Raw genomic sequence first — 24,090 nt, forward strand, 5'->3', positions numbered from 1 at the left:
TAGCAATACTTAGCCATATAAATAATCTGATCCTTTTATTGCTCTTTCATGTATTCATTTTGGCTGTTACCAGCTTAGATTTCTTACTTTGTCAGAATCTGGGGAACAAGAGGTGCATGGTAATGGAGTCTGTATTACAGAACCATAAGGGTGGTGTAAAACTCACATTTCCAAAACATAATCACATCCTTGTAAAGTAGAGGCTCAAGTCATACTTATTGATGCAGTATCACTGTCCAGTAGTAATTTTAAAACAAAGAAACAAAAACAAACAACAAAAACCCAACCAAACAAAGAAAGTAACCAACCAAAAAGGAAAAAAAGAGCTGCTTTAAGAATTCTATTAAAGCATGCTGAAACGGCCTCATAAGAATCACATAAGTGGGAATCAAAAGTAAAATAAACAGGTGGTGCTGCTGAGAAGCTTTTTTATTCTTTTCCCCTTCTAAGCAAGTTGAAACAATTTTTAAAAAATAAAAATGCACTTGTACTGCCTTCTTCTCTGAGGCTTTCAGTGCCACCAGCTGTTTTCTTCCCATTAATACATTTAGATTCCCTCATGTTTTTTCTCCTTGTTCATGAAGAGGTGTATCTCAAGAAAGATGCCATTCAGGATAGGTCCAAGCCAGCAATAGGCAGTGAGTAGTTGATATATTTGAGTACTAGTTCCTGAGACCATTTTTTTAACTTCCTTTTTGACTGCTCTATGACATCTGCAGTTTCCTGTACAACTTCAGGCTTATTATCATTAATTTTAGACTGATCTGGTTTTGGTTTTGCAAGTAATTTTAAACTTGTGTTGTACTCGAAATGTGAATGAAGTGACATAATGCAATACATACAGCTCAACCCAATATTGAAGAATAAGCATGTGTGCAGTAGTATAGTTTCAAGGAATGCTACCCATGTTGTTTTATCTGCAAACAAACACAAGTTTTATGGCTGCTTACAGTGTTGCATAAAAATAAGGTTTACATACTCATGATGAAAATTGCAGTTGCAAGACAAGAGGAAGAATATTTGTTACTTATGAGTCAATTCCTGTTCAGATGTGTGTATGTGAATGGTGTGTGTGCACATTTCTGCACATGTAGTGCTACAAGCGTAAATACAACATCTGCAAAGACTTAGTCTCCAAGTAAGCAAAGGGAAAATAAGCAGTTTGTATTTCCTTGCTGCTGTTGTTTCTTCATAAAAACAGTTTTAGTTGTATGTAATCCTTTCTGCAAGAGTGTATTTTGTGAGGAATTGCTGCATAGTGGTTCAATAACTATTTTTGTCACTCAAAAGTTCAAGATCAATAATGGGGTCCCCTGTTCATAGGAATAATCAGCTTTAATGGTGAAAGACTTTTAAAACTGTATAATGCTCAAAATCGTTTTGAAGCCACAAAATATTATAACACAAAAATAAAGGGGAAAGTGTTTATTGCTTTTCCTTCACTGGAGTACTCCCTAACAGCATTTTCAGAACATTTTGTTAAAGCTAAATTCCCTTAGCCAGAGGTTTGTTTTGTTTTTTAATTATTATTGTGAATATGAGCAAGTAATGCAGGGGTATGTTTCCTCCAATGAATTGCTGTGGAACAAGTCTTGATGCTAATTCTACTTTTCCCAAAATCTGATATCAAGCAATTCATCTGCTAAATAATACTCCTGAGTACTAAACCTGAAATGTTTTGGCTCCAGCCCAAGTCAAACTTCAGGAAGCTTATTCTCAGGAGCATACTCCCTATCTCTGTAAATTTAATTGTTATAATGAATAGAATACACATATCAAGATATTACTTATGAGTTTTACCTGTTTACTTTTTGTTCCTGAAACAGAAACATCAAAATGACAGCATGACGATTGTATAAAGGCTTTAGAGACAAATTATTAATTTCTTCTTTTTTAAAAAGAGAAAAAATTCTGAGAGAGAAACCTGCCAAACTGGACTATCCCTTCATCTGAGGGGTTTGAAAACCTTTAGCGCTGATGTACAGCCGGAAATGTATTTGCCCCTGTGTTCTGCAGAGCTATGCAGAAGTGCTTTTTTTATACTGTCCTACAAGTTCCTACCAGCAGAAATGGATGGCTATTAACTGCATTCATCCACCAGCAAAAACACTGCATGTACTGGAGCACCAAGGATAAGGATTTTAAACCTGTGGAAGGTGTATTGCATAAGCAGTTTGGTTTTTTTTTTCTCCTTGTTCACATGTCAAGGAATGAAACCCAAAGCCATATTCAGACCACTTAGACTATGGACTGAAGATTGCATTTAGCTCTGTGGCTCTAGTTCTGCTACTGATTCTCTTTTGTCAAATCAGTGGCAAAATGAGTGTTCAAATATTTTTAAAAAGTGCTTCCCAGTAACACTAGGAGTAAAACTAACCAAAGAATGTTTTACAATAAAACACCCACAACGTATTTGAAAGCAAAAAAAATTACAAAGAACTTAACTCTATTGAACAAGGAAGAATGACTTCTATGCTTTAAACAAGTGCTTTTCTAATCTATTAGAAAATTGTTAAAAAATATTAATCAGGAGGAGGAAAAAATGGTGCTATATTTTCTGACTTTTAAAAGTTTCTGAATATGTCTCCCATTAAATTTTTTTGAGGAAAATTTAAGACAGTTGTGAGTATTTAAAAAGTAAGATATGCAAGAAGCTCACTTCAGCTTAGGTTTGTAGAGATTAAAAGAAACTGTGAGGGACTTCTGAGGCACCTCACTGAGCTAACAGGCAGCATAATGACAAATGATTCATTGCTGACAGATGAAACGTAGTGCACATTGGAAAAAAAACAATTTGAACTACTCATACACATTGCTGGGTTCTAAATTAACTATAACCTAGAGGAAATATGCCTGGATGTCACTGAGGACAGCTCAGTGAAAAATCTTTGCTTTAGTCTGCAACACTAAACATAAAAGCAAACAAAATGTTAAGCAATGCTGAGGGATGGGGTAGAAAATTGTACTGAAAATGCATCTAATGATACTGTAGTGTGAGCATTATAACAAATATATTGTGGTATATAGATCAATGGTACAACATCACTTGAATAATGTGTTCAGTTCTGATCACTGAGAAAGATATAGCAAAAATAGAGTCAGTCTGAAGTTACAAAAATTACTTGTGTTTAATGTAAAGGGGCTCGGTAAGTATTAAGAAAAATAAAATGAGAAATACATGACAAAAAATAGTGATAGACACTGAATCCTCGTATTTATTATGCTGATAATGGGAGATGCAAGTGGCTATAAAGTGCAAGTTTACAATTCAAGAATACAAAAATATTCTCAACCTCCCTTCCTATGCTCTATGATCAATTACTGAATTTCAATACATTCTACATTCTTTATAACAAAAATATGGAAATATTTAGAATGGATTTGACATATGCTGAAGTATTGAGAACATTTACCTTTCCAGCAGGGGGTGGTCCAAGGGCTGGAAATTCAAGACCTCACTTCATTTCTGTGTGCTACTGACCTGCTCTTTGACCTTGGGCTTCGCCTCATAGTCTTTCTCCACTGCAGATGTTTTTAGTTGCAGACGATCCAGGACAAGACTTGTAAAACTAGTCAGCTGCTTAACTTGAAAGCAGTTGCTAAGCTTACATTTTAATCGATATGAAGTCAGGTTCCTATGTAAGAATAACTATCTGGTTTTTAGTATCTTCTCCCTAGACAGAGGTCCCTGATGATCTCTATGTAAAGAGTACTAAATTTCAGAAAAGTTTAAAAGAAAAAAAGAACCATGTATGTTAAAGTAGATGTGAGCCAACTACTATCTGAATGGACTTCTGAAACAATTTTAACCTCAGGGCAGGTATTTTTTCAAAACTTTTTATACTTTGTGTTTATAAAATGCAGCAGAACATCAGAACCAAGGAGCATAATCAATATTTGCAATATTTGACTGATTGCTGCAGTCAGCGCATCTTTATAATATTGGTGTGTTGGAGGGGGGAAAAAAGAAAAAGGCTGTGGATATACAGGTTAGTTTATCTAATACTCCAATGCCCTAGAAATGCTTTAAGTCCTTCTAGATGGATGAGATTACTGTCAATTTTACTATAAGAAGCCTCCCCATTGACTTTTTTATATTGGAGAAAAACCTTTAAGATCATCAAGTGCAACTGTTGGCCTAACACTGACAAGTTCACCACTGACCCATGCCACTAAGTGCCACATTTGCACACTTAAATATCACTTTAATACCTCCGTGGCTGATGGCTCCACCACCCTCCTGGACAGCCTCTTTCAGTACCTGGATAATCTTTGTGGGGAAATCTTTTGTAATTTTCAATCTAAACCTCCCCTAGTCCAAGTTGAGGCAGTTTCCTCTTGTCTTGTTACTGTAGAAAAGAGCCAGATCTGTTTCCTTTCTCTGGACATGCACCAGCATCTCAATGTCTTTTTTGCAGTGAGAGACCCAGAACTGAACACAGGGCTTGAGGTGTGGCCTCAGCAGTGCCCAGTACAGGGGGACAATCACTTCTGTAGCCCTGCTGGCCACACTGTTGCTGATATGGGCCAGGATGCCTTTGGATTTCTTGGCCATCTGGTCACACATTGATGTTCAGCTGCTGTCAAGCACCTTCCCCCGGTCCTTTTCCTGGGCAGTTTTCCAGCCATGCTTCTCCTAGCCTGTAGTACTGCCTGGTGTGGTTGTGACCCAATAGTAGGACCTGACCCTTCACCTTGTTGAACCTCCTACAGCTGGCCTTGTTTCATTGATCCAGCCTGTCCAGATCTGTCTGAAAAGCCTTCCTGTCCTCCAGCAGATTGATACTCCTGCCTAAATTGCTGTCATCTGCAATCTAATTAAAGGTATTAAACAGGACTGGGCTTAATGCTGAGCCTTGGGGAACACCATTTGTGGCTGGTCACCAGCTGGATTTACTTCCATTCACCTCCTCACCATGGCCTTGCCCATCCAACCAAAGTTTTACCCGGTGAAACTGAATGAACAGCTACTTTCTCCAGGGGCATGCTGTGGGAAATGGTACCAAAGGTTTTACTGGAGTCCAGGTGGACTGCATCCACAGCCTTGTTCCCTAAGTGGGGTCACTCTAGCTTAGATGGAGGTTAGTTCAGCCCAGCAGGACATGCCTTTCACAAACCTATGCTGTCTGGGCCTGACCCCCTGGTTGTCCTTTATGCACTATGTGATGGCACTCAAGAGGATCTGCTCTATGGCAGAGCTTCCCTGACACTGAGGTTAGGTTGACAGGCCTATAGTTCTTTGGACCCTCTTTCTTGTAGGTGGGCATCACCTTTGCCAGCCTCCAGTCACTTGGCACCCACTGAGTCAGCCAGAACTCCTGGTATATGCTGAAAATTGTCTCAGTGAACACTTTGGCAACATCCCTCAGTACCCATAGACTTGTGTATGTCTCAATAATCTGTCAGGCCACTGACCATTACCCTATGGATTATGGGGGCTTTATTCTTCTCCTGGTCCCTGTCTTCCAGCTCAAGAAACTGGGTACCCAGAGAGCAACTGGTCTTACTAATAGAGACTGAGGCAAAGAAGCCATTAATTATCTCAGCTGCCCCTCCTTCCTTGTTTATCCTTTTTGAAGCGTGTACAGACATCCATTGCAGCACTCTGGTTATGTGAGTCATCCCACCATGTTTCCATGATGGGAAGTCTCAGGAAACTGATGGCACTTTTCCTGCTGCACAGTTGTTTTCAGCTCCTCCTGTCTGATGCTTGTGCCGTGTGTATTGGTGTAGATGCCCTTCAGCTGGGCTATTGGTCCCAACACCTTCTTGGGGAGGAGAAGCCTTAATTCCTAGATCACCATTCTCATGTGTTTCTGTGGTCTCTAACACATCAATAACGCTTGTGTCTTTGCTGCCACACAGCTCTCCATTCCCTGCCTTCACTGAGATGGCAGACCAAAGGACTGTGAGCCCATCCCTCAAACCTCAGTGTGCTGGCTCCTGGTTTATCTCTTGTGAGCTGTTTTAACTCTTTTTACTTTCAAGTCTAGCTTAAAGCTTATTCAATGAACCCTGTTGACTCCAAGGCAAAGATCCTTTTTTCCCTCAGAGACAGGTGTACCTTTTATATCCAGCAGGTCAGTTGTTTGTAAACTAGCCCATGATCCTGAAATTCTGCTGCTAACACCAGGCTTGTAGCCAGGCATTAATTGGCTGGATATTCTTGATTTTTTTTTTCCCTCATCATTCCCTACAGTTGTAAGGACATAGAAGAGAGGAGTAGGATAGCAGAGAAACTAAACCTGAATTTTGTGATGAATGGGGGCTCTTCCATGCAAGTCATCCAAAGCCTCATTGATTTTCTGCTCAGGTATCCTACTGCACAGTGCAGTAAGGTGTGGGGATATGCACAGAGGACTCTGGTTCAGGCAGCAGGTGAGGTCACACATGGACCATACGGGACACTTATTTCTAGAACAAATGTTTATATTGATGGTACTCTCTCAGATGTGCCTCTGAGATATTGTCTGTTCTTTCAGCCTAAACTGGTGTTCCTCAAATCTTGACCTGACTGTATTTTAAGGGAACATTGTGACACTTCTGTATCATCTTTGAAATCTGGTGGCGTAGAAAACACATTTAAGTTTTTTTCTCCTGTCTAATGTACAGACTAGGGGTAGAGATGAGTGGTGATTCTAGAGATGGCCTGACTACTTGAGCCCTTTTCTTTCTTCAGGGGATGTCAGATATCAAAAGTGTCATACAGAAAGCCCAAGTAGATTATCCTCTTGTTTTCCTCTCAATATTGATCAAATCACCAGAATAATTGTCTACATTCCTCTCTGACTTACAATCATTCAGTCTCCTGTCACATGGTAGGAAGAAATCTCATACCATATCGGATGTTTTAGCTTTTATATACTCCATTTGTAAGAGGAAAGTACAACTATAACTATATTAATTAATTACTTGTTTGTGTAGCTTGAATGAAAAAGTGGTAGGACCTCATTCTAAACATGTCTATGCACAAAAATTAAATAAAAAAGTAAAGGGAGAGCGTATAGGGATATATAGAAAGCTGAAGTTATAATATAAGGGAAAACCTGGCCAGAGATCAAACTAAAGAAGACAAAGACAAGCTTTCATTTGGAGAATTTAAATACATCTGAGTTTCTGCAATATCTTCTTCCATGGCTGATATGACTTACGTTTTAGCTATGGTGGGAGGTGTTAATTTGCTTTTTTTCTTGTGATAAAATTCTGGATATTCTCTACTCACGAAATTGGAAAGGCTAATGAAATAATTTAATGTTTATTTTAAAAAAATCACAGTAATTGGAAACCTTGACCTAGACGCATATAGCTTGATTGGCACCTGAATATTATGTTTCCCAGGGACCAACAGTTTTTGAGGCCTAGAATTGTCTGAATCTAAGCCCTCACCCTCTTCAATCCTACATTTTCAATGAAAAATCCTTGCCCTCTGGGAGCAATGTTACTGTGCTGATATTTGTAGGGTAAAATAGAAGCAATACATTGTTCAGAATAGATTTATTAGTTCTGAGGGAGGAAGCTCTAATTCACACTACTTTTACTAATTAGGAGTTGAATGTGAGAGCTTTCCTACATAGAAAATCCTTCCAACACCAAGCCTGGTTACTACTACAAGCTTGAAAAATATTGTTGATCTGTTGAGGTGTGGAAAAGAAGCAGAAATGAGCAGTGTGTGAACCATGGGGTTAAATGTAACACCTTGACCTCTGCCAAGCATTATCTTGGAATTCTTAAGAGATGGGAACAAAAGGAAAATAAAGGTATATTTTGCATGATTTCTGTTTTATTTTCAAATATTTTATGGGAATAACTATATCAGTGTTTGGAAATTAAACTTAACTCTAGCAGCAGATCTTGACTGTACCAGATACACAGCAAAAATGAGCCAGGGGGAAAAATTAACTACAGCCTACCAAGTCGCCCCAAAAATGAGCTCAAGAACCCAGAAGGACTTTCAAGTTGCCATCTTGAGTAAGAGCTGTCAGCTACCTCCTAACTGTGAAGCTTGCAGTTAGAACACTTGGATTTCTTTCCTATTGCCCATGTTGCACTCAGTGAGTTCTCATCCATGCCAAGACAACAGGGAGCCTCTGACCCAGCTTTGTCTTTGACCAAGAGCATATGGATAATGCTGATGGTCATTTGCTCCATAGCTGTTCTTCTGGCCCATCTGAATTTGAAGTGTGGAAAAATGCTATTCTTTGTATCTCTCACAAGAGAAAAAATTAGGATAGATGAATAACCACCCCAAATCATCTCCATGGTCTTTTAAGAGGAAGAAGAAAGCAGCCCCTCAAGCTCTCCTCTGATTTGCCTTGCTGGAGTCTGCTGGCAGCAGTACATTAGGTTGACTTTCTGTGAACTCTTTCATGAAATCACTTTGTTAAATTGCTTAATGAAGTAACAAGTTCTGCTTGAATATTTGAAAGCCAGAGACCAAACAGTACAAAAAACTTAATTAATTCTGGGACAGTCTTGTGTCACCATCCATTCCAAATAGCTATATGAGCTATGATCTCCATCTTCTGTAGGGAACTATGACTTTTTAAAAACAGAAGTAATAATACATGGCAAGTTTGGATGCTGAAACATTAGATGCATATATAAACAGTTAATTTTAAAGAAAAACACCTTGGAATTGGTGTAAAATATTGTTGCACCTTGAGATTATATCTTTTCTGAAGAAAGAAATCATATCTCTACAGAAAACATTATTAGAATTCTGCCTTCTGGCAGGATACATATAGGGTAGTAATTTTAAGGCTTCACATCTATATTTAGAAAGACCTTTAATTCTAGGAACTGTCTGGATTCTATGCAAGGCATGCCAGTCCAGATACTATCTGATATTGACTCCCACAAAGAAGGCCATTCTTAAAAAACCCCTTCTTGGACCAATTCATGTAGGACACACTGGATTATGTAATTTATAGAGTCTATATGTCAACCTTAACTCTGCATTTTCTTGCATTCCAAGGTTATTAGCTGTTTGCATTGTTTCACATAAGATTTTTTTAATGTAGTTTAATACCTTACTTATCAGAGAAAAGCAGGGTCCAGTTAGTTAAGGTTTCAGTCGTACGTGGAACGCAACTTCCTAAGCTTGTCATGCATCAAACTGTTATGGCTGGCAATTGTTTAAAAAAATTCATTTTGTTATGAACTAGCCTGTTTTCAACTGGGCTGTTCAGAGATGGATTGCTTTCTGGAGTTTTTGACAGGTGTAATTGTTAAGGCGTCATCTGTTCTTGTTTGCACAAAATACATTTTAGCCAACTGTAGGACTTGCCCGCTAATCTTTCTCACATCATTCCATTCTTTGCTTGCCACTAGACAAATCCCCTGTTATTTGACCAGATGGTGGAAAATCCATTCTCATGATAAGTTGCTTCTAGTTTGCATTTAGATTACCTGCAAAAATGGAACAATTTACTACTCTGCCTCTAACCATCTCTTTCCTCCTTTTTTCCCTTAGTTTGACTTCTTGTAACTAATTATTTAAATTCTGCCCTGTGAGTTAAAATTAGTCATAGCTTACACATTTCACATGTATGTAAATGCACTTAAGTTCCACCTCAAGTTTTATGATGAATCCATCTAGAGTTTAGTGACACATAAGGAAAGGAAGATGAGCTGTCTAATGTGCAAACACAGCAGTTTGTAATCCTTTCGCATCTGAGGTGATACTTTTAAACTTTTTAGGGGAAGTGTGCAACGTCTAAAAACCAAGGTCAGGTGTGAGAGTGCACCCAGCCATCATGATCTTACAGTACACCCCCTAAGGAATAGTGGATACAAATATTAAGTGAAATATCATATTTCATGCAGTGTTTGTAGGCGTTTTGTCTGGTATGTTTCTGGCTTCTTTGGAAGATAACCTGCAGTACAGAGGTGGATAGTTATAACCTAAAACTCATTTCTGCCTTTATTATTATGAAATGATCACTCTTACTCTGTCTAAAAGCTTACATGAGAATAGGTGTTTTTCTCTCAAATCAGTCAAAATTCAACTAAAATTGGGGTGAGCTAACCACTGCAAGTTGATCAGACTCAAATAGTCTTCAGTGCTCTAATTTTTAACACAGAGAAGCATACAAAAAATCAATTTCAAAGCATAAAATAGACCAAGAATATACAGTACCTAGAGTAAATAGCCAATATACAGTTTTATCTTCAGCTAAATCAATTCTCTAAGTGGAACCTGAGGTAGAGTATATCTGCTGACATAATGTGGTAAAAACTTTAACAAAATTAATTTGGTGAAGATTGCCTAAGTTTTTTCTTTTTAGAGAGGAAAAAATATCCCATGACCAAGACTGATTGTCTTGGTAAACTTTTTTTTGATCCTAGCAAGTAATTCTTGCAACTCGATTTTGTGGTTTTTTGTGGGTTTGTCTGGTTTTTTTTTATTAGTTTGTTTTAGTAATGAATGCTGAATAAGCTGTTCTGTAAGGAAGTTTTAATTTCTGGCCCATAGCCTCATAGTTACCAGTTGATAATTAATTTTAAATGGAAATCTATTAAATGACAGCTAAAATACTTGAGGCAGAGGGCAAATGCATGTGATGGTGTTTGACTAATTTTAAATACATAAAATAAAACAATACTTTTTCTTCAGCAAAAAAGTCCGTTCATGGAAATAGGCTTACTATGCTAAAATAAACCTTAACAATAAGAGGCAAACATTATACAAGAAAATAATTTTTTTTTTCTCCCCAAAGCATTGGTGTAGGTTGCAGTCAGAAATCTGATGTGCACTTTGAAATATATTCCAAAGTGTCTCAGCACTGTTTGATTTTTCAGGTCAAGCACAATAAGCCCCATTCTGTGCTAACTTAGATGCTATGCAATCTTGATGAAGTCAGTGGGATTTTGAGAGATTTACATTGAAGTCTTATTTAGCTTGGTGTTTGAGGATATGATTTTTTTGTTTGTCTATTATTATTTTTATTACTGTTTCAGCGGAGAGGGAATAGGTGAGAGCTAATTAACTCGTTAAAGAAAATTTTTAGAGAGCATTGGGTGATTGGCTGGGTCCATAAAAGTTCCTAGGATCTTGGCGTCTGAAGTGGAATCTAGCTCTATGCAGTGCAAAGAAAGGTTTGGACCATGACCCACAGTAGCTGCTATGATGTTTATATAGCCTTATATATTGCTTAATTAAAAAAAATAATAATGCAACCCCCACTCCCCCCACCACCTTAGTGCATCCCATTCTCAAAAAAAGTTCCAGCCTAATTCTGACCAGATGTAAAGCAGGGCTCTGGTACACAGTCCAAATCTCTGATCTGGCCTTGAATAACAGAATGGCTGAGGATGGAGAGGATCTCTTGCCCAGCCCCTCTGGGTTGCAGAAACAGGTATCTGATCCTGGTTGCCTAGGATCATGTCCGGGTGGGTGTTGACTCTCTCACTAGCAGAGGCTCCACAACATTTTTATTCCAGTTCTCCATCACCATTACAGTAAAAAAAAAAATCTTCCCTGATGTTCAAATTGAACCGCCTGTGTTTCAGTTTCTCTGTCATCTGAAAAAAGAGCAAAAAACAAACCAACCAAAAACTGGCTGACAAGTATTCTACATGAGCTTGGTGCAGTGAATACTTATTTAGGACCTATTTAATCACAAGAGTGTTCAAATCCACATCTTCCACTTCCCAGAAGAATACTATAAGCACTTCAAAATAAAGGTTTTCTGGAGCGAGCTGTATTCTGCTGCACTCGTATAACTACTCAAGTAATAGCAATAACCTGTATTACTATTCCAGACTCATTTGGCCAAAGAAGTGGTTGGAAGAAAGAGCCTAATTCTGAAGGCCTGTGATAAGAGCGCTCATCTGGGAAGGATTCTGATAGTTTTTGCAAGGATTGCTTATGCATTTTTGAATGACTTGTAATGCAACATGCTCTCACTGTCTCACTTTGTTTCATCCAATGAATCCTGATTTTTTTTCTTTAATAGGGTTGTTATTTTAGCAGGAGGAGTTAAAGTCCCTCATTTTAGGAGTCTCAGGTAATATTTGGAGCAGTGGAAGATGTATGTTTGAGGCTCCACTGGCTGAGAGGCACTGACAGAGTTGTTCTCCTGTGTCTTTACTGAAGCCATGTAAAAACAGGCATCTCTTCTAGTCTTGTATCACAAAGCAAAAAACAAACAAACAAACCCAAAACAAAAAATGGCATAGGGAGTTAAATTTGGGGATTTTTTCAGTTGGTGTGATGGTGCACTGAAGATTTTGAAGCTTGAATTTTCCTTGATGTAGGCATTTCTGTATGACCCAAAGTGAAGGGTTTGTGCCTCTCAGGCACACAGAACATAGAGGAAACTCTCCTAGATCCCTTGTACTAGCTGATGTGGTTCCCTGCAGATAGCGCTTGTGTTTCAAATCTCATTTTAAGAAACCTAAATTTCCTTGCATGGTATATATGGTACTTAAATGTCTAACTTACAGGGCCCAGGTATCACAATAAATAAATAAATCAGTCTGTCTGGTGGTGTCTTAATTAGTGAATGCAGGAATATGCCAGAATTCAGAGGTGTTTGGTCCTGCCTTCATCACAGAATTGTCTACTTTCTTCTGCCTGTGGGGTCCCATGGGGCCAGCTCAGACCAGGTTTCTACCTTAAATGAGCAAGGAACCAGGGCTGTGCAGATGTGAAATTGTTTGCACTTGACACACAGGTGTGTCAAGGTGCAGTCTTATTGAGGAAGGTCCTCAGTTTCCACAATAACTTTCTATTTGCTCACAGAGCTTGTAGCTGGAGAATGATACTATTTTTTTTTCTTAAACCTGCAGTCTCAAATTACTGTTGAAACAATTTTAAAAACCATGATTAGCTCAGAGCTATGTAGATGTTAATACTATAAAAATAATGATAGCATAAAATAATTCTCTACTCACTAGAATATTTATTTTTCAAAAAAGTTCAGCCTAAAATTCTACACTTGAAAAACCTGTAAAATTTCTCAAATAATTTATCCTTACTCCAGTGAAATACCATTAAATTACAAGGGAAAAAGGTATTAATTTGTAGAAGATACAAAAGCATCTAAAATGTGTTTTTATTCCAGAGAAGAGGAAGGGAAAAAAAAGAAAATTAGTGGGTACTGTTTTGTGTGCAATTCCCAAGTATATTTTAAAAACAACATTGAATTTTTATAGCCAAATTATGTTTTCTGCTAACGGGGAGCTGGGGAGGGATGAATAAGAGAATGATTGACAAATCTTTTAGGGCCTGATTTTACAAGATGCTGCGCACCTCCTGATTGCTGCCAATCACTTTCATTTCCTTTCAGTCGATCCGAGAACATATGGCATTATTCAGATGGTGCTGAGCACCTTCAATCACAGTCCTCATAATACCACAACATCCTCATTCTGTGCAAATGTGAGAATTGCTGTTGACATTTTAAATTGGAGGGTTATTTGGTCTTTGTCTGGACAAACTCCCAGCCGACATAAATGAATGTTCTGCCTGAAGAAGGATTGCAACAGTAAACAATAAATAATCAATTGTATAAGCACTATTGTATATATGTAAACTATTTGGAATATCAACATGATTTATAAAATTCCATACCTCTTCTACTTTTATTTGATGGGCAAAAAGCACCATTCTTATGGAGAATTGAAGTTTAGTTTACTCTCAGTGCAAATTTTGAAAAGTGGAAACTGTGGGTGTTATGTGCACAAGGCAGTAGATTTAAAGCGATCAGAAAGGCATTTAATTTTAAAATAAAATTTAAAAAATCAATTTCAACATACTGATTTGTCCTGCATTACAGTTACCTGTAGAGATCCTCTAGTTATGTCTATCTGTTTTTGATGCCTCTACAGAATAACTGTCCAGCATCCTCTGCCCAACCAATCAGAATGTAGGAAAATCTACCGATATGACGGAATCTACTGTGAATCTACCTACCAGAAGTATGTTGAAATCTGTGTGAGTCTTGCCTCTAGCTCGTGCATTTAGTGCTCGTGCTCTCCTGCTATTCCGAAATTACACGTGTGTTGAAACTGTACACTTGTGTGCAAAACCTCTACAGCAGGGACAGAAGTATGTTGTTTAATTCTTTGGGATTGTGCTCTAAAAGCTAAAAAGCAAATAAAAAACCCTAAGACTTTTCTAAATCTCTTTGGTATGCTTCTGTACAGTGAAATAAACAAGAGTGTACACGCTAGAAAATCTAGGCAAAATGTATTGCACAGGTGCTTCACATCTTAGGGATTTGAAAGGTGTGTTATGTATAAATTAGCTGTCACTTTTTTTCAGTCATGTAATGGAATGATGAGTTGTAATTTGCATAATCCTTTAAGAAGTCAAATTATACTGTCATGTAGCAGACTTAACATGCTAGCTAGGATTTCATAGCTTTGCAGCTAATTAGTATGTACCTTACAGGACAGTTAAATTGAAGTTGAGTCCTCTTTCTTTGCAGTCATTTGCCTTTGTCCGTTGCCCTAACAGAGCCCGCTTTTGTGCGTAACTCAAGATCATTACTGGTGCTTCTGACAAAAATGCGATTGCTCTGGGCAGGCAAATGCAAAGGGCTTGACTTCTGATAGTTCTGCAAGCAGTGAAGTTCCTGTTTTACTGCAACAAGGATTTAATTATCTATTTCAACATAGAATCGAAGAGTATATATTTGACAGGTGTGTTGCAGATGATTTTGTATTAATATATTGCAAATGCATTATGAATTCTCTGTTATCTCGCTGGATTTTGAAACTGCATTCTGTCACTTAGAGTTTGCTTTTCATGCTCCAACTATATTCCTGTTTTGTATACCAGTGTTACCATTATCATCCTCTGTATAGCATTTCATTTTCCAATAACCCCTAAATTCTAAAAATTAGTTGTACTTTGCATTAAAACAAAATGTTTCTTTGGCAAGGGCAGTCATACTCATTATGGTTGTTTAGATCGTATTCTCTCATTCCCTCTTTTGATTCTATAACCTGCTGCTTGTTTCCTGATCTTTTCTCTTAGTAATAGGTACAACCACATCAGTAAAAGCTGTTACTTCGCTGTAAATGAAGACTATCGTTTTGGTTTACAGAAGTGAGAGGAAAAGAGAAATCTAGATTTATTAAAATAATTACAGCATCAGTGTAACTTGGTGAGCCAAAATGAAAATCTGACCTCTTGCTTGGCTTTTTTTTTTTTTTTTTTTTTTGTGAGTGGCTACTTTTGGTGTGAGATATGACTTATTCCTGATATACATAGACATAAATACTTTCTGAACTTTTTGAATTTTTTGTGGCTTTTCCTTTTTATCTCTCCAAATAATGGCAGTGTCCAGGGTAACTGAAGCAGTCTACATCTAGTATGATTTTAAATGTCACCACAGAACTTAGTTTCAGTGTTTTTACTTCTCTTGTAAGTTCAGTAAGCATAAAAATATATTCATGTATTTAAACGTATGAAACAGATTTGTTGTGCAATATTTGTATCAGTTTTTAGAACGACTTCAAGGTTTTGAAACTTTCTGGAAATAAGAAAGCTTGGCACAGTTTGTCATGAGTGTTAAATACGGTGATGGCTTCATTCTGAATGCTGCAGTACAGTTGATTATCTTGATTTCATTTTTTTTAATTAGATATAATTTATAGCCAGTATACTTAAAACCAGCTAGCTGTGCTGTCCACAAAATGAAATAATTGATGCTCCTATGCAATTGCAAATAAAAATTGGCAAAATCCAAAAATCAGACTGGCTGTGCAACAATGTTGATTTTGATATGTTTTGTCGTTCCTGAAATGTGAATTCTGAAGTATTGTAGCCCAGTTCACCTTGATTGTAAAAAACATGGATTATTTTGGGAAGCTAACAGCTAGATCTTTTTGGAGAAGATATAGAATCCTTTTTGATTAGTGAAATTTTCTCTTAGTTCTTCTTCCATGCCGCTTAAGGTCTCTCAGGCAATCTTTCTCTCTTCTTCCCAATGGATGTTTTTGGTAATTTATTACCACAGTAATTTATTTCCAAAAATATGACAAAAAAGTTTCTGAAAACTGCTCACTAATCAAGACAAAAAAAAAAAAATCAAGCTCTTTTCGTAACACTTTGAAAGCCTGTAGTGTTTCAAGACACATGAATATTTGGTACTAGATGTTCATGTGCATCTCAGATGCTCAGTCTCTCCCCTGATGAGGATGGGAAAGGAAGAATGATATAATGATGATGAGGAAGATATAAAAATGCCACTAGCTGTTAGGAGAAATGGCTGTGTGACTCCTTTCTCACGCAGGATAACTTTTGGGTTGGACCCAAAGCAGCAAACTGCTTTATTCTGAAAGCTGAGGGAATTTTAAGAACTGGCCAGACAGACGAGGACAGGAGAGAGAACAGTGGATTTTGGAGCTTGACTTTTTTTCCCCTCTAGTAATTTTAAAATTAGAAGAAGTGTTATGCAGAGAACCTACTTTGGACTTGTGCTTAAGCATGTTCCTGCTAAAAGTATTTTGTGTAAAGCTACTTAGCTGTTGAAATTAAGATATTCTGATCCTTTCTGTAAAAATTTCAAAGGACCATACCATGACCTTCCATGCCAAAAATACTTTTCAGAAAGCATTTGGGGAAGTAAAATTTATAAACAAATTTTAGTGCTAATAAATACTGAAAAGTATTTAAAAACATGGATTAGTAAATACATTCTAGTACTATTAAAAAAATTTGAGATAGGTTTTTGTGGCACAAGTTCTTGAGGAGCTGGACTAATGGTTATGCTAGCTAATATATATAAAATGGGCAAAAAAAGTAAGTATTTAAAAAATCTACAGATTTTTCTAGACTCTTTATGATATTCTTGCAACTGAGTCTCACAGCTGCTGCTGGATCCTTTGCTTGGAATAGAGTGGAACATGCAATTTCAAAAGATGGTGGCAAAAGACAGCAGATTCCTCCCCTCCTACATTGTCCCCCCACCTTGGTTGCCATGGGCCTGTGGGTGATTTAGGTCACTAAACATGCAAGTATGCTCTTTAAAAAGATCTAAAGTAAGCTTCAAAATCTTTACAAAAGATTTTGAAATAAGTTCTCTGTTCACAAGTGGTAGGGACTTTTCTCAAGCTAGGGAGGTGAAACCAGAGGCCTGTCGCTTACTGACTTGGAATACAGCTGTCCATCAATTCCTAAATATTTCTCTTTTTCTTTTCCAGTCGCCCCAGCTGTAGCAAGGTATTTCCAGGCTCTTTTTTTGTGATGTCAAACATAACTGACAACAAAAAAAGATATTTCTTGTTCAGTTCTAACTACTTTGCTATAACCAAACTGTCAAGGCTTCTCCCTCTGCCCAGACTGAAAAATCTTTCTTCTGCTTGCTCAGACAACCCTGGTTTGCACTCCTCCTCACCTTTATGGAGTGTCAAACAGTGAACAAAGCAGAGCTACTTGCCCATGCTCCCACTTTATTTGTTACTAAATTTCAAAGAATACTGGCATGTCAAAGATGAGCAGTTTCGCTTGTCTGCAGGGGACCTGTTGAGTACAAGCAGAGGATATCTCAGGCTTTTTTTTGTTCTCAGCCTGGAAGCCACTTCAAAAATGACCCTTCAGGGTATCACCTGGGTGGCTGTTGTGTGTTATCTCCCAAGCAAGGGTGGAAGATTCATCTCGACCTTACTTTGTCCTGTCCATATTAAGGAGACTTAAAGGTCCCGTCTCTCTTCAGGAATATAGAGAAGAGGGAGGAGTTCTGCAGTAAGCTATTTCTTCTGAAATCAAGGGCATGAAATAAATATGTAAGGAAAACACCTAGTTCATTTAAATCCCACAAATACAGCTATGGTCTTATTAGCTCTTTTTATTTCTCAGCAAGTTAGTGAAAAGAACATAGAAAGAAGGCTCAGTGATTTCAATTTAAGGGGGAGCAACCTGTCCTGGAACGTGTTTTTTGGTTACATACACATTTGCATTCTGAGCCTGTAAATGCTCAAAACATCCAAACTTGATTGACCAAAGTAAGCTCCTGTCAGACTCCATGTTGTATCAAATGCATACATATTTCTACAAATGAGAAAAGGAAGTGCAAGCCTAAGCTACTCCATTCAGTCTCCAAAGGCTTGAATTCAGATTTATATATTTATCAGATTGTTACAACAAAATCAGGATTGGTTTGCATACATGAGAAATCTAATGGCCACACTAGTCAACACAAATGAGAATATAAACCTTTTAACAGGCTCTCCTGGGGTTTCTAGTGAGGGAATTCAACCAGATGCAGAACATGGGAAGATGGGTACTTGAAGTGGTCTGCAGTGCCCATCATCAGTGTCCACCTTAATGTGGCTAAAGCTGTAAAAACCTGCAGAAGAGGAGCTAGTGGTTCCAAATGGAGAATGGTGTCTTTGTCAAAGTGGGTTAGAACCCCCAGCTGGCCCCTTGCAGCTGGGCCTGCTGGTTCAGGCCAGTATAGTCATTGAAGCAGCTCAGAAAGGCTGATGATGGCTGAGCAGTTGCTGTTTTTCTCCATCTTGTTTCTTAGTTCTGGTGCTGCACATAAATTGCCTTAATAAGACATAAGTCTTTTCAGAATTTTTGTTTGTATATTCTAACTCATCTGATGCTATATAGCTAAGGAAAAGATACACTAGTCTTAAACAATTATTTTAGCTCCAGGAAGAACATATAACATGTAAGACAACAGGACTATCATCCAGGCTAGTGCTGTAGGGTACATGAGTATTTTTTTCCAGCAATGGCTTCAGGATCCCATGTTTAGGGGTTAACTTGAGAGAACAACTGACGAAGCTGCTATTTAGTTTGCTCTGCTCTAGTAAAACAGGAAGGAGAGTCCGCATCTTCTTCCACAGTAGATTTCACTTTGCAGTAATATTCTGTCACTTCACAGCTTGATTTTTACTTCTCACAATGTGAATTTAATAGGTGTATTTGAAGAAGATTCTAAATATCTCCTCTTCATAAATTTGACCTCTTAGAAAATATTGAAAGCTTACAACCCAATTCGTTCTCTATCAGCAAAAGGCAGAGAACACTGCTATACTAATGTGATAGGCTTTTAACATAAGTCAGCTGATCCTTATAGCCTCAGTGTGAGGCTGTCTGGAAAAAACTTTATCCCTGTTACCACTGCCTATGTTTGCTCTTGCTTTTGTGTAGCATTGAGCATATTGTGGGTTCTCTGTTCTGAGATGTTCTAGGTATTGTTTGTGGGAAGAAGAAAGGTGTCGTTAACCAAATTTAAAACACATTCAAAAGTAAGTCCATGTCTCCCTTACACAGAAGACATGAGTGGGCTTTCTCTGGGTAAGAAATGAGATGAGCTGTGGTACTTTAAAATGATTAATGATCACTGGCTAGTATTAAGTTGTACCTCTAATCCTTGGCTGATTGGAACATTTGAGAGAACAGCACTCAAAAATTATCATTTTTTAATAACAGAAATTTTGTCATTTTTTGATTATGATGCAGTTAGATATTGCACTGGCTTTAAAGTTTTACTTTGAGATGATTGGGATGTAACCTGAATAGAGAGTAGGTGTGATGCACACATGTTACCTGAAAATTTACTTCCATTGAGAAGTATAGGACCACATTTAGGTTTACAAAATGCTGTTCAGTCTATAGCTCAGTACAGATTTTGAAGGTTCACTTAAGCTTTGCAGTATAAAATTGTAATATATATTCTGAGTCAAATTCTGAAGTGAATTTGGTATTGTTAAATTAATGAATTAGGCAATTACCTTCATTAAACTGTTCATTAAACTGTCTGCGTCTTCAGGTCCTATAACCACACCCTTTCAGTACAATATTAGTCACAGTTTGCTAATTCCCTGTTAAGACAGGTTTTTTTGATATTGTACTGAAATTGCTTTTGCACTTTTCTCATTTCAGAAGGGGTCTTTTTCTGTTGTTTGTTTCATAGGTTTTTTTATGGTGTGATTTTGTAGTGCCTTTTTTTTTTTCCAGGAGTCATATTACTGGTTTCAGAAATGGGAAGATCAATTCAAATTATCTGTGACTGAGCTATTCTGTGTATTCAGCAAGGTTTCACTTTTCCCATGCTCTTTCAGTAACTTGCTGCTTTGTACAAATACAGAAGCATTAATACCAAGTATATCCAAAATATGTATTGGGAAAGGAGTGAGAAGTTCATTTGGCTTACTAACAGCTTAAATGATCATTCCATAACTTGGGAAATAATTGTCCCACCAATATGTGAAGCTAGCTAAATACCTGCTGTAAAGCTCAAATAAGTGGCAGGAGTTGTGGTAACAAAGCTGTCCTGGGACATTTTAAGTATGCTTTTGAATGATAGAACTCTAACTTTTTGTCTTCATCTGCCTTAAACAACAATATAAGGTACTGACACAGTCTTGCAACTTCTACTTCTTTTTAGAAGAAAAATGCTGATTATAAAAGCTTCAGATGCAAGAAAATACAGCTTCTCTTTAGATGAACAGTACTTACTATTTGTTAAGTATTGTTACGTTATTTTCTGTCTGAATTTTTCTAATTTTATGTAGCAGAAGCATGCAAAATCCAGCATTAAGAAGCTGAAAAGTTCTCCTTTAATATTCATGATACTCCTCATTTCCTCCCACCTCTCTATTTAAATATCTGTAGACAGTAAACCAGTAATCATTTATCCCCCTCTTTGACACGGGTTTCTCATTTTTAGTAAGGCAAGTTTTCCAGAATTTTGAATGCATCTTGTAGCTGATTAAGGCTTTCTAGTTGGAATACTAGGATAGTCCTTTAGTTGTTCTTGTGGGAATGCTTGGGAATCACAGATATAAACTAGAACCATGTTGTTACATGCTGTTTGAAACAGAAAGATCCTTGTCTCAACATTGCTAGTGATTTATATAATCCTTTCCTATTGCTACTCTGTGTTTATTCCCTTGTACATCAAAGGATTTTTTTCACTGCTCTAGCCAGGGTATTGCACTGTAGGCTAATATTAATTTGGTTATCCACCATCATCCATATGCCTCATTCTAGCATATTATATTGTCTTTGTTTGGAATGTGTGCTCTTAGTTATGAGATAGACAGCTTTGTGCTCAGCTGTGTTAAAACACATCTTATTCAGGTGAGCCCAGGCTGCCATGCAATCTGTGGAACTGACAACTCCCTGGTATTTACCATTTTATTATCTTTTGTGTCATCTGCAAATTTTACTGGGAAGGATTTCATGTTTTCTTTCATATCACTGATTTATTCTCCTGCACAGGTACTCCGTAGGGAATAAAGGGCTCATGGAGTTCTTTCCCTGCACGGAGTACTTGGGGTAGATCTAATCCATATATCAGAGCTGCTGGTCATAATGTCTGGGAGCAGATTAGGGCTGCCGGCACTGATGAGTTGCAACCAGGCAGGGGCAGTGAGTCATGAGCACACTCTTCACTTGCAGCAGTATGAGATGGCTGCAGCCTTCTTTCAAGTAATGTGAGGCTTGTTTCGCATAGTGATGTTGTTGAAATACAGAGACAATTCTCCTTTGAAAATTTGTAGTGATGTAGTGATGGCTACTAGTGATTTTTTTTTTTTTTTTGAAAGCTGTTTCTGGAAACAAAGCTAGATTATTTGCAAATGGTTAGCAAATTTAGTTACTGTGTTTATCTAAAAAGAAAAGCCAATAGGTAGTTTTTGGAAACCCTGAAATCTTTCATATCAGTTTCCTTCCTTAATGAATTGTTTTTAATTTCTTTTCCAAATAGTGCTTTTATTTAGAGCTACATGTATTTTTCAGATGAATAGAAGATTAAATGATGAAATTAGCAAGCATAAGCCTCTATTGAAAAAAACTTCAGAGTTTACTAAAAATGAACCTTTCGTTAACATTTGGTTCCCCATTTTTCTTCCACCTCCCATAATGGGAATCTCAAAATCATGTTCTAAATATTGTTTTGGGTTTTTTTTTTTAATTAAAAAAAAATAGAAGCCCTTCACAGTGCTGTATCTTGCTGAATTTTAAGGCTAAATTGTTATTTAACAATCAGTGAATTCTTCTACCTGGCCATAGGGTTTTATGATGCAAAAATAACACAGCTCTCATTTCACATCCTGATAGAGCCATATCACTAAACTTTGAACTTATTTATAAAGAAACTGTTATAAACATGCTAAAATTCTATTATGCTAGTGATACCTATTGTCAATTTAAAGTATTTAATACTGATTAGCTTTCCCTTTAAGACAAATAGTGCTCCAGTAAAAACATGTGATTATTTAACAAAGTCTGCATGGTGTCAAACTGGTATACAGAAAACAAGACTTGTATTGTATTCTGTAAAATTTTACTTTTGTTGTTGAACAGATATTTGTCAGGTGTTTGTGGTCTTAAAAGTTCCATGCTCACACTCATTAGCACATGTACATATATGCATACACATAGAACACGCACTTTTGAAAAGAAAGAAAATTCAATAATTTTAAGGAAAAAAACAATGAAGCATAAAGCATATTTCTACCTAAGTGCAATAGGAAGATGAAAATTTTTAATTGTTTTAGTTATGAAGTGATTCTCTATTGTTGTTCCAAAAAGCTCACCAAAAAAAAAAAAACCCAACCCCAGAACAACAAATGACAAGAAAACCACTGTACCATATGAACTAAAAATTATATAATTAAGATTTCCCCTGTATTTCTGGCAAATAGGGATTAAATTTCTCATGGATATCAAACAAAAAAATTGGTCAACAAGAAGGGAAGACATAGTCTGTCACATTTCAAATTTACTGCACATTGAGCAACAGGAGACCCATGAAAGGAGGTACCTTTGTTAGTTATAGTTGCATTGAACTTTGTCTTATGGTTTCATAAGCAATGTTGGGTCTGTGCCATCTTTGAGATTACAGACTGTGATGCAGAGTAGTTTAAGATGCTGTATCATGTACCATTTAATCAGGCTGCACTACTTGGAGTATGTGTTGTGTACTGGGAATAATTTGCGTGTAGTCTTTCCAGCTGCATCTATATAAAAGGTGAAATTCCCCTACCTCGGCACAAAAGTCAGCTAAATGGACTGTGGGGAATGGAGCAGCAGTTGAATGAATTAATTTCATGTAGCTGTCCATAGCTAGCTGTGACACTGCAGTGTGTTTCCTCCACAGCTGACTCACAGCCAGGATCTGTACACATCTTTTTGTACAGGTCTTGGGCTGCTGAATTTCAGTACATTGATCAATTTTCTCCTTACCTAGAAGCATCCTGTACAGTTTTCCACCCTCTTGCTAAATTCCAGTGACTCATTTACTGCCTGGGGCGGTAGTCCTGCAAGCCTTGTGACTGGACTGGACTTCATTAATTATGGTTATTATCTTTGATACCTCTAAGATCATTGCTGTGTTAGGAGAGGCTGCTGTCTGTGTCATGGTCCCCTTCTGCACATCCTTTCATGTAAGCCACTATAAATCCTGCTTCACATGGCGGGAAGAGAGGGGCTGTTGTGAAACTCCCCTTTCCCCTGTAGAAAATCTGTCATCTCTGGGAGTGCTCTCCACTGGCAATTCTCAATGAGGAACATATAGATGGTCCAGGCACAGGGAGAGAGTGCAAAGATTTTCAAGCCGTAAAAGGCTTTGTGTAACCAGTCAAACTGCAGGGTGCAGTGAGTTTGGCAGCCTGGTAGTCCTGGGACTGTCTGGAAGCATCACAGAGTTGCAGACATTCTCTGCACTGGGCTGTACACTAGGCAGCCTGTCACCCATGGAGCAGTGACCAGTACTGATCAATGGATTGGTTGTAACTTGCTTTGGTATAGCATATGCCATTGCTTTGTCTGGCAGTATTTTCTTTGCATCAAAAATGCTGCTGTGCTCTACATTTTGAGCTAGATGTTATACTGAAAAGGGCATTCATATTTTCCTAACTTGGCAGGTTGAATGGGTTTTGTTATTTAGTAGGTACAGAGGGAAATACTGAACTAAGATTAAGAGCAGAATACAAGCCAAGTCTATAGTATATTTTGGTATAGCTTGATCAATTGGAGCTATCTAAGTGATCTAGTATCCCACTTGGACAAAGATCCATCAGCAGAAACCTCTACACATATACTATTTTACTTGCAAAACTGTTCTTTTACTGATATTGCTTGTTTTGCTGAAAAGTGATGACTTTCCTGTATGA

General features: G+C 37.5%; 1 protein-coding gene across 9 annotated transcripts in view; it reads left to right on the top strand.

Annotated features, from left to right (window-relative positions):
* Positions 1-24,090, top strand: part of NPAS3 (neuronal PAS domain protein 3) — a 599,161-nt gene that overhangs the window by 72,465 nt on the left and 502,606 nt on the right. For 6 of the 9 annotated variants that reach the window (XM_038137151.1, XM_038137149.1, XM_038137152.1 and 3 more), the window contains one exon: positions 13,834-13,923. The exons of the other annotated variants lie outside the window; for them this stretch is intronic. In XM_038137151.1, the coding sequence (XP_037993079.1) occupies positions 13,834-13,923 (90 nt within the window). The remainder of the gene's footprint in view (positions 1-13,833; positions 13,924-24,090) is intronic. 9 annotated transcript variants of the gene reach the window in all.

Source organism: Motacilla alba, chromosome 5 (genome assembly GCF_015832195.1).
Source record: "Motacilla alba alba isolate MOTALB_02 chromosome 5, Motacilla_alba_V1.0_pri, whole genome shotgun sequence".
NCBI classification, from domain to species: domain Eukaryota; kingdom Metazoa; phylum Chordata; class Aves; order Passeriformes; family Motacillidae; genus Motacilla; species Motacilla alba.